Below are 11,915 nucleotides of genomic sequence, written 5' to 3'. Positions count from 1 at the left end.
GATGTTTAGTCAGTAATCTTCTTTCTTCCTGGCATTTAGTGTAAGAATCTCCTTTCTTGTAACTTGAATCCATTTGGTTTGGGTTCTACCCTCCAGAGCAGGAGAAAACAAACATGCTCCATCTTCCACATGACAGCCCTTTAGAAATTTGAAGGTGGCTATCATATATCCTCTCAGTTCCTTCTTTTCCAGGATAAACACACCCAGCTCCTTCAACTGTTCCTCATAAGGCTTGGTTTCCAGACCCCCTCATCATCTTGGTCACCTTCCTCTAACACATATTCCAGCTTGTCAATATCCTCCTTAAACTGTGGATTAAATTTGTTTATTATAAATTTATTTATTTATATGCCAGCATCCATGTTCATGGCGCTTTTCATAAAACAGATCTGATGGGTCCTTGCTTCCAAGAGGCATATCATCTTAAAAGGCACAGAGGAAGGGGGTGGAGGAAAGGGTAAACAGGTGAAGAATATACAGTGGTACCTCAGGTTACATACGCTTCAGGTTACATACGCTTCAGGTTACAGACTCCGCTAACCCAGAAATAGTACCTCAGGTTAAGAACTTTGCTCCAGGATGAGAACAGAAATTGTGCTCCGGCGGCGCGGCAGCAGCGGGAGGCCCCATTAGCTAAAGTGGTGCTTCAGGTTAAGAACAGTTTCAGGTTAAGAACGGACCTCTGGAATGAATTAAGTTCTTAACCCAAGGTACCACTGTATTCTATTATACTTTGGCTTAGTTACAATAGGGTGTTGCATCTAGGGGGATATTCCAAAGGCTTCCTGGGAAAGGTGAGTTCTGAAGAGGAAATAAAGGAGAGCAGTTGGAGGATTCTTGGAGGAAGCTCCAGACATAAGGGAAAGTGAGGGAGAATGGGCAAAAGATCTTTGGATGGTTGAGACTGGTTGAGCTGGGATCCATCAGGTTATGAGATCAGAAAAATAGCAGGGTGGGGCCATGTCATGGAGGGTTTTGAAGGTAAGTAAAATTAGTTTATGTAGAATCTGGCTGGAGCTATGAGAAATTCTAGACTGCGGGTGGAAGCTCTGCACAGCATCCATTGGATATTTTCCATATATTATATACACACATGTATATGCTAAATATTGCATTACTGTTGGGAAAGAGCCACATCTTGGTGGTAGAGTAGAACACCTGTTTGGCATGCAGAATGTCCCAGGTTGAATCCCCTGCATTTCAGGTAGGACAGGGAAAACGTTCCCTATCTAAAACTCTGGAGAACCACTGCCAGTCAGTGTATACAATGTTGAACTAGGCGGACCAGCTTCAGTCTATAAGACAGCTTCCTAATATCCAGTGTTTGTAAGGGGTGGGTGGGTGGGGGAAATCTAGGCTGTATTTGAAACCTGTTGTTTGAAACTGGGTGGGTGGGGGCTGGGATTCACTGATTCTAATAAACCTTTCATTTATTCCAAAATAATTTGGACAGAAACTGCCTATTAGATTAGTTTCTCACATCACAAACTATGTCCCCCTTGGAGATCGACATCTGGTAGGAAGTCCTTAATTAGAATATTCCTAGGCTGCTGCTCCAGAGAGCTGATTATGCAGCAAGAGGAAGATACAGAGAATTCAATTTGTATTACAAGGGAGTGAATTGTTGCTAGCACAGAACAGAGACAATCAAGATGGTGTATTGGATTTTGAATGAAAGCTTGTCAGTTCTGTTATTTGTAAGTATCTATTTCATAATCAAGCTGCTGGTTCTGATTCATTTTCTGATATTTCAAAGGAACTCTCCACTTTCCCCTAAATGTTTCATTTTTATCATTCACACAACTGATGCTCAAAAGTTTCATTCTGTTTAGAATTGGGTTCTTTTGACAAATACAACACAATTGTGAGATTTCTTAATTATACATTGCATTAGAAAAGAAAAAGAGAAAAAGAACGTGGTAATTGTAATTGATCTTCAATATATTTTCTATTTACTGTAGTTATTGTGGTTGGGAATGAACTTATACCTGTTTATTGACACATTCAACTGGTATGAAGAGGAGGATGCCTATCTTTATACTCGGGTTATGTTGGGTGTAAGTAAAAGTTTGTTAAATGCCCCTTTAACCAAGCTTTCTCTTGGATGTGCTTCTGCATTGTTATTTACCCTAAAGTCTCACTGATCTGCATGCCATTCTGCTTTGTGTTTCACCCCCTGTTTTTTGTAACCAAATGCCCCATAATTTTAAAACCAGCCTAACTGGTTGCTTTTTTTTTAATCCCACTTGATTCGTTTTAGTTTTGTGATTTAGGAGTATACTGCATCCATATCTCATTCATTTTTGTTAGTCATAAACTGGATTAGAAAAAGAACTTATCCATTGTTTCCTGAATCATGTATCTATAGTAATGCACCTCTTACCCAAGCAGAACCACTTACTGCAGGGACATCATAATATTCCTGACTACCTAACATGGTATGATTTGTGACATTATACTACTACAGCCTTCCCCGATCCAGTGCTTTCCAGCTACTTTGTGACTACAACCTCCATCATTCTTGGCCATTGGCCATTATGACTGGGCTGATAGGAATTGTAGTCCAATGATGTCTTGGAGGCACGAGGACCAAAACGTTAAAAGTCTTGTTGCAGCATTAAGATTCCAAATCTTGCCTTCATCCATTTCACACATACACCAGGTCGCTTCACCCTGCTGTATGGCAAAATTGCCCTCCCTGGCTGTAAAGCTGTGAAACATAAAATCAAATGGTAATTTGTCAGCTTAGGGGGGCTAAAACATTTCTTGTGCTTTTATTCATTTCATATGTGTAACACATTTTGTCATTTTGTGTCTAGTCCACGCTTGCCTGGGCAAGAGCCTCTGCCACCTGCCTCAACTTTAACTGCCTGCTAATCCTCTTACCAGTTAGCAGAAACCTGGTTTCATTCTTAAGGGGAACAAGTTTTGTAAGTACTTTTTCCCCTATTGCACAAGTATTGCCTTTTAAATGATCGTTGAAAAGGTTCACTGATAATGTTCTTGTTATAAATGCACATTTAAAAGAAACTGATAAACTGTAGCATTTGACTGCTAGTGGATATTTATAGGAGTGTATTTTTCCATACACTCATCACAGTGTTGCAAATATAGCTATAATATTTCAATAATAATAATAATAATAATAATAATAATAATAATAATAATAATATATTAATATCCCACCCATCTGGCTGGGTTTCCCCAGCCACTCTGGGCGGCTTCCAACAGAATATTAAAATACAATAATCTGTCAAACATTAAAAGCTTCCCTAAACAGGGCTGCCTTCAGATGTCTTCTAAAAGTCTGGTAGTTGTTTTTCTCTTTGACATCTGGTGGGAGGGTGTTCCACAGGGCGGGTGCCACTACCGAGAAGGCCCTAGGTGATTTAGACTCATTCACTCTCTCTTCTTTTCTCCTCAGCTGATATAGCTGCAGGGAGGACATTGGAAACTTTTGCTACTATTGTTGTTGTTTTTTAACCACCAGTTGTTTAGCATTATGCCCCAATCTGGACAAGCTTCAATTAGCTTTAACTATGGTTTACTTAAAGAAGCCTACTTCAGGTACTGGTTTGTGAAGCTAGCTTGTTACAATAAACCACAGCCAAAATTAACTTGAGTTTTGCCTCTCAAAATGGCCTCTCAAAATTCTCCAGCCTAATTTTGAGCAAGGAAATCAGGGGGACCATGCCATCAAACTTCGCCAAGGTGAGGAGAAACTCTGTAACAGTTTTTCAGGAGTGTAGCTCACCATTATCAGTGACAGCAGCACCATCTCCTTTTTCCCCTAAGGGTTTTTGATCATTCTTGTAATGACAAACCATAGTTTATTACTGTAGGAGTGGGCATAGGTGAATCTTGGAATCATCTCTCAACATTGCTTCTGGCTGCAGTATTCCAGCTATGTTCAGTAAATTCTGGACTAGATAAACTGTACTTTATAATTATGTTTGCATGCAATTTCAAGTTCATAAAACAAGTTCATATCTTTTCCCCTTTTCATCAAGTGTTGTGGAGGAGTCCTGAGGAGACAACTTGACAAAAGTGTCACATTTCACAAGACTATTGCATATGGAGTAGCTGTGAATGCAAGTAAGTTTTTTTTTTACTTAATGCTTAGAATGTAGGCTTCCTTGTTTTGTCTGGAGTGATATGAATTTGGAGTGCTAATCATGCAGTCTTAATGCAGGGAGGTCCAATGTGGAACTGGCCCATGTGGGGACACTGAGGGCCGGGCTTGTATGTGTAGCCTGGCCCTGCTTTTAGCCACACACTTTCAATAAAATCCCTGAATATTTGGAATTCACATGTGAGCAAACAAATATAAAATATTTTGGGGGGGTTGGGGGTGGGATCTCTGAGGAACTCAGCTTTTTACTCTTGGTATCCAGAGACACTCTCAGTGTTCTTAAATATGTCTCCTTAGAATCTATTGTTTGCAATGAAACTCCCAAGTAAGAGTGCATTTTCCCTTCTCCCTGATAACAACACTTTCTGCTGTGATGGAAACCAGTTCTGTTATTTCAGGGATGGCTTGCTGACGGAGTGAATAAATGCAGTTGTTTTTTGGGAAAAGGAAGAAGCTCTGTCTGGTATCACTTATGGTACCCTTATTATTGCTTTGCAATTCTTACATATTTTAGTAGCAGGTGAGATTCAGTTTCCTTTATTTCTATCTAGTCATCAGATCATTACAAAACAAAGGTTTAACAGAATGAAAGTAACGCAAGGTAACATTGACAAGTTTAGATCCACCGAAATCCTACAGCATAAACAAGCTTAAAATGCCAACTAAGGCTTACTCAGAGTAGACCCACTGAAAGTAATGATCATGACTCAGTTAGGTCCATTCTCTTCAATGGGTCTACTCTTAGTAAAACTTAGTTGAAGGCCACCCTGATTTTTCCTGGCATAGCACTACACTGCCCCTTTAAAAAGAAAGAAAGAAAATGGCCCTCTTTTAACAAATATGAAAATGCAATATTAAATTGAAATAAAAATGAGATGAAACAAAATGAATCCATGCAAATCCAAATACAATTATGTAAAACCTAAATGGATAAAAGCATAAAACAAGACTTAAAATTCTGAATCTCCCTGGCAGGAGACAGCATTCTCTCAAGAAATTTCTCCTCTCATTAGTTAGTAGAAAACGTGCAGTCTTCACAGGAGGCAGGAACATTTGCTCTTCTCCAAACCATCCCAGTTTTCTACAAAGTTTTCTGCAGCTTTCTTTGCTACATCCAAGGAGCAACACAGATCCTTTGTTATGCAGAATGTGTGCCTTTAACCACTTAATTGCTGGGTCAGAGGGCTTACCCTTTGAAACAGGAGGATCTTACGGATAGGAGTGTTAAAGACCAAACACACACCTATATGCTGCAATCAATTATTTAGTCAATAACAAGGTCTAAACCAGGGGTCAGCAAACTTTTTCAGCAGGGGGCTGGTCCACTGTCCCTCAGACCTTGTGGGGGGCTGGACTACATTTTGAAAAGAAAAAAAAAATGAACGAATTTCTATGCACCACAAATAACCCAGAGGTGCATTTTAAATAAAAGAACACATTCTACTCATGTAAAACACCAGGCAGGCCCCGCAAATAACCCAGAGATGCATTTTAAGTAAAATGGCATATTCTACTTACGTAAAAACACACTGATTCCTGGACCATCTGCTGGCCGGATTTAGAAGGCGATTGGGCTGGATCCGGCCCCAGGCCTTAGTTTGCCTACCCATGGTCTAAACATTATCCCTATCCATTCATACTTACTCAAGCATACCTCCTCAGATGGCCAATCTGAGCAGAGCTGGTAAGAGGTCAGAGTTTGGCTGATGCACTCTCACCTCTGGACTTGTCTTCTTGATCTCCAAAATCCTAGGTGCACAAGTCCTTGCTTTATACTTTCCAGTTTTCATCAAACATGACAAAAGTTATGAGTGAGTAGCATTTGAGGTCATTTGATCTGGGGTCATCAGGGTATTTTCCCAGACCCTCATATGTTGTTCCATCATATGCTGTTTTTCAGACAGACAGGTTCCCACTCCCTGATCTTTTGAACTTTCAGGAGTCCTAAGACAACCAGAACACAGCCTTCTGTCTTGGCCTTCTTCCTGATCTTTTAACCTTAGGTCTCACATATTGGAAATAGCCATAGATTTTCAAAGACCACTTGCTTTTAGCTATTCGTGATGTGTATTTTTTGCTTTCCTTCCTCCAGCAGATGTTCCCAGATGCCCTCTATAGTTCCCACCAACAATTCGGCACTCAGATTCATTCTTTATCATCAGCCATTGAATAAATAAACATTCTCCCATACATTCACTAACCCCCCCCCCGTTTTTTTAAAGACACATATTACATTCTTTGATATACAGGCAACTCCCTGCTTGCACACGTTCAACTCGCATACAACCGTGTATATGTGTGGTGTTGGGAAATGAATAAATAATTCGATTTAAACTGCAAAAAAGGTGTGAAATGGGCAAAAATGGCCCCAAAAGAGCACAAAAGATGTGAAAATGGTGTGAAAAGAATGGGGGGAAAGACTAGGAAGTGCTGCTGGTTTTTTAAAGGGAATTTTCACAGGGTTCCAGAGGTTTAGAAGGTGTTTACAAGCTTTTTAGATGCTGTTCCCCACTATACATGACTTCACATATATGTGCGATACTTGCGATTGTAACCCTCATGTAAGTGTGAAGTCGCCTGTACCCAACCATCAACTCTGAATCATTCCTTCTGCATACAGTGCAGATCCAATGCAAAAGGGATGACTCTAAATAATAGGATCAGTGGCTCAAGAGTTCTACCCAGCAGCTGTTGATACTCCCTTGCCTTCAAGAAGGACTGTGGAAGGGCTCCAAGATGGCACACTTCCCACCAGGATCAGTCAGCTGAATTTTTGTTCTGCTCAAAACCTCAAAAGAGCATGGAATGCAGAACACATTGCAGTGCTGTGTGGAGTTATATTTCTCTATCAGCCCAGCAACATACCACTTTTCTTTCATCATAAGAATGGATTCCTGAAGAAAGCACAATTTCCCCCTTTTAATTAACAAGTCATTCCAGGAATAGAAATGTATTAATTGATCTTGTTTTAGTTTCCCCAAGGTATCAAACTAAAGGTGCATTAACTTTAAGTCCCCCAAAGGGAGATTTCCTCCCAATACAAATAGCAGCTTCAGGAGAGAGATTTTCCTCCCAGCTGATGCATGATTGACTGGATCTGAAAAGAGCTACTTTGGCACACATTGGGCTTCTTCCACAAAGATGGGGAAACTACCCAGCCGTGTTTCTCATTCCTATGGAGGAAAACCCTATACATGTAGATGGGGCTCCCTTTAGACCAGCAGTTCTCAACCTGTGGGTCCCCAGATGTTGTTGGACTACAACTCTCATCATCCCTGAGCTCTGGCCTTGCTAGCTAGGGGTGATGGGAGTTGTAGTTCAACAACATCTGAGGACCCACAGGTTGAGAAAGGCTGCTTTAGACAGAGCTGGTTATGTGATGCATGGGAAACATTGTTGTTGAGAGGTTGGGATTCCCCCCTAGTTTTTACACACATTTCTTGTCCACAGATACTGCTCAGGGCCTCTGCCTTGGGAAGAATGGAACAGGGATTTTATCTAACTATGTTTGTATGTATGCATTTATGATAAGACATGAAAGCTATTAATGGACTAGGAATATTTTACAGGATGGTGGCGATCACAGTATAGGAGAGGTGTAAATAATGGGAGGCATTGGCAATCTATGCAGGTTAAGACATAGCTGTTAAATTCTGAGCACGGTAACTGTGAAATTAATAAATCTGAGTGTAAGAGATGTTTTAGATAGTTTTAAACTGTTTAAAAATATGTTTTTGTTTTATTTTAAATTGTGCTATTTTAACATTTTGAAGAATAGAATAGAATCCATATAATACAAGTTAGGAAACTGATTGTAATGGGTATGCTTAAGTACTTAATTAAAAGGTGACTAACTTCAGTGCAACTATTATCCCAGACAGGCATGCAGAAAGACAGAGAAGTGGCTTTTACTCTCTTGAATAAGTATGTGCACCAGTTCAATAAGAGCTGTATATGCTTCGCTGAGAACAAACATAGATTAGCCAAATGTATCAAGACATCTCTCTTGTTTGGCTCTTTCTCTACATGCTGAACTGATGGATAATGACCTGTAATTGCAGCTCATTTACTAACCCCCTCTCCATAAAACAATCCAGCAATGAGATAGATGGAAAATTATAGACTAGCGTGCAACAAAGTAATAATAGCACATATGAACTACTTATGTATGATCATAGACTTGGATTTATAGCCTGCTCTTCCATAGCTGCTGACGTGTGATGGGCATGTTTTGAATGTAAGAGGTGCTCTATACACTACAATGGGCAAACACACACATTTCTCCGCAGTGCAAAAAAGTGGGGGCCTACGCATCTTCCACACAAAAAGGCTTCAATGTAAATTGAACAGCACGTTGCCTACAAGGGCAGCCTCATTCACAGAAGTGGGAAAGATAATGTTGTGTGCTTGTTCTTCTGCAATTCCACAGAAGTGAATAGGACAACAACTCTGGTGTTTTGAACCTATGGGAATGAAACCAGGCCCCTGCATGCATTCACAGGTTTTATATGATAATGAGAGCTGTAGAAAAAGTGGAAAGATAAAGGTGAGAGAGGCTGAACCACCCCATGTTTGAACGTTATGTATCACATTTGAACTGAAACAGTATTATATTGATTTATAGTATAAATATATATTCAGGGGTAATATCAACCTTTCATGGTTTATATTGTGACATTCTCTCTCTCTCTCTCTCTCTCTCTCTCTCTCTCTCACACACACACACACACACACACACATGAGAGAGAGAGAGAGAGAGAGAGAGAGAGAGAGAGAGAGAGAGAATTGAATGCAAAAGGTAAACCAAGCTATGTTCTCAAGCACATTGACCATTGTTGGAAAAATATTTGTCATCACCATCATCAAGGCTGCCCAGCTCTTTTCTGGGAATATATGTTTAGCCATCCATTGTTTACCCAATGACTCATCCATGAAATAAGGATCTGTTTACTTCCAATATTTCATATTATGGTCCTCACTTTATACAACTCTTTCTTTTCAAAGCCATTCACATCATTGCACATTTGATCAACATAGAGCGATACCATCTTAGCCAGTCAAAACAAGCAGGAGAGTTAAGCAGTAAACTGTCAGCCATTGGCAAGAGCCCGAATGAATCCTACTTGAACCCATTCAGGAACTATGACATGGTAAGTTGGCATTTTGGGGATTGGCTGGTGTTTGTCATTGGACTGTTTCCCCTGCCTTGAAAATGTGTGCTCTCTCTCTCTCTCTCTCACACACACACACACATATCAGAAACAATAGAAGCAAAAAGTCTTCAAATGTTTAGTGTCTTCAAATGTCTGCACAAGCACACTTTATTTTGAAAGAAGAACGTGGCACCATGTGTATAACTCATTATTGCCTAACATCTGCCTTTCAGAAAGTTACAGCTAGATTAATCTGCATGGGTTTCATTCTTACCTTCCTGTTTGATTGAATCTTGCTCTATTTCATTCCCTCAGAAGGACTCCAGTGTAGCAAAACAGCTACCTCTTAGATCATATCATTTCCTGTAATCCTTTCACAGAAGCAAACAAATTGCAGCTAATATTATTTATACCACTTTCCAGCACAAACCTAAGTTTTAATAATCAGTGCCAATAGGTTGCATCCAATGCTAGTTCTATCCATTGAAAATAACAGACATAACTAACTTAGGCCCATTAATTTCAGTCGGTCTACTCTGAGTAATACTTAGAAACAACCCAGTATGTCTGATTAAAATGCCCCAAATCTTTCATGTGTTTATTTTTATGCTGAAGCTACAACATTTATTCATTTGTCCTATAAAACCACTTTATTATTTTTCTCCCCCCCACCACCAAAAAAAAAAAAAAGAATACAATAACTGAAATACTAACAACCACTGCTGGAATGACAGGTCTCCTGATCACTGTGTCATTAATTCTGATCATGACTTCATCTACAGAGATCATCACAAGGTCCTTCTATGAGGTGTTCTGGTATACTCATCACCTGTTTGTTGTTTTCTTCATTGGTTTAGTTATCCATGGGATGGGGTGAGTATCAGTATACATCAATATGACTCAATGTCATCATCATCAGAAGTCATCATTTGTGTGTTGCTTTCCTACCAGATTGTGCCCAAAGTCACATCACCCATATTATAAATTTATGCAAGATGGAGAGTGGACTTCTTTGAGGGCAGCATAGAAACAGTCTGAGAGGCCAACACTCCTGCTTCCTGCTGTAACCTACCCACAAATTTCCCCAGCCTGCCGCCATCAGGAATGGCTGATACAGTGGGGTGGTACCAAACTGCCAGTCCAGAATGAGGCAGGGCAAGAGTGAAGCTGAGGCTGCGCTAGCGTGCCTGAACAGCCCTGACCTCATTGCTGCCCAGCTTTACCCTGGCACATTGTCCATATAAGAAGAAGAGTTTGGATTTGATATCCCGCTTTATCACTACCCGAAGGAGTCTCAAAGCGGCTAACATTCTCCTTTCCTCCCCTCCCCCCAACAAACACTCTGTGAGGTGAGTGGGGCTGAGAGACTTCAGAGAAGTGTGACTAGCCCAAGGTCACCCAGCAGCTGCATGTGGAGGAGCAGAGACGCGAACCCGGTTCCCCAGATTACGAGACTACCGCTCTTAACCACTATACCACACTGGCAGCAAAGATGCCACTGTTGGCACTGCCCCATTGTGATGGACACTGCTGACCACCACTGTGTTATTCCATGTGTGCTAAAAGAAAGGCTCATGAGATTTTTAATTCACAGAGGGACTTTTTGATGGTAATGCAAGTGAAAAGGGAATGTCGAAGACCATTTTTTATTCAGCTCTAGCTTTATAACGCTTTTCTTTTTCTGTTTAGTCAGCTCATCCGTGGCCAGACCCCTCAGAGTTTGTTGCTGCACAATGTCACTTACTGCAAAGATCATTATTCGGAGTGGGAAACATCAGGTCAATGTCCTTTGCCACAGTTCTCTGGCAATGACCCTGTGGTAAGAATGACTCTTGCTTCTTCCCTCATTCTAGGCCCTTTCAGATGTGCTGCTGTTCAGATTTTTTTAAAAGTGTTATTGTTACTTTGCTGTTTCTTAGAGAGTGATTGCACTTCTTCCACTCCACTCCAAGGAGGGAATTGTTCAGAATCTGGGTTTTCCAAACTTGTGTCTATAGCTGTTTTTGGACTACAGCTCCCATCATCCCTAGCTAGCAGGGCCAGTTGTCAGGGATGATGGGAACTGTAGTCCAAAAGGAGCTGGAGATCTAAGTTTGGGAAAACCTGGTTCAGATTGAGAAATGTTCTGTGCCTTATGCTCCCTCATTCCACCAAGCAGTAAATGTTGGAGTTATGAGCATGTGCCCAAATTATTGATACCCCTTTCAGTGTTTGTTTGTTGTTGTTGTTGTTGTTTTGCATATAACATGTAATATGATATAATTCTGACCCCGTGGGAGATTAGAAGAATAGACAGCAGGAACTACAGTGGTACCTCAGGTTAAGAACTTAATTTGTTCTGGAGGTCCATTCTTAACCTGAAACTGTTCTTAACCTGAAGCACCACTTTAGTTAATGGGGCCTCCCTCTGCCGCTGCGCCGCTGGAGCACGATTTCTGTTCTCATCCTGAAGCAAAGTTCTTAAACCGAGGTACTATTTCTGGGTTAGCAGAGTCTGTAACCCGAAGCGTCTGTAACCTGAAGCGTCTGTAACCCGAGGTACCACTGTACTTGGTTTACTGAGTCAGTCTGAGCTGTCCATCGTTTTAGAGACTGCATTGACAGGCCTCCTGCCAGAAAAAGTGGGGAAA

The 11,915-nt window shown here is 40.7% G+C and overlaps 1 protein-coding gene across 1 annotated transcript in view; it reads left to right on the top strand.

The window, feature by feature from the left end:
• The first annotated feature begins 1,593 nt into the window (after window positions 1-1,593).
• Window positions 1,594-11,915, top strand: part of NOX3 (NADPH oxidase 3) — a 28,752-nt gene continuing 18,430 nt past the window's right edge. The window contains exons 1-7 of the mRNA XM_083607976.1: window positions 1,594-1,697; window positions 1,962-2,057; window positions 2,820-2,930; window positions 4,011-4,095; window positions 9,137-9,282; window positions 9,977-10,158; window positions 10,975-11,104. Coding sequence (XP_083464102.1) covers window positions 1,653-1,697; window positions 1,962-2,057; window positions 2,820-2,930; window positions 4,011-4,095; window positions 9,137-9,282; window positions 9,977-10,158; window positions 10,975-11,104 — 795 coding nt within the window. The 5' untranslated portion in view covers window positions 1,594-1,652. The remainder of the gene's footprint in view (window positions 1,698-1,961; window positions 2,058-2,819; window positions 2,931-4,010; window positions 4,096-9,136; window positions 9,283-9,976; window positions 10,159-10,974; window positions 11,105-11,915) is intronic.

Source organism: Podarcis filfolensis, assembly GCF_964270895.1.
Source record: "Podarcis filfolensis genome assembly, chromosome: 3".
NCBI lineage: Eukaryota > Metazoa > Chordata > Lepidosauria > Squamata > Lacertidae > Podarcis > Podarcis filfolensis.
The sequence above is the reverse complement of the archived record's forward strand: the minus strand, read 5'-3'. Positions and strand labels throughout refer to the sequence as shown.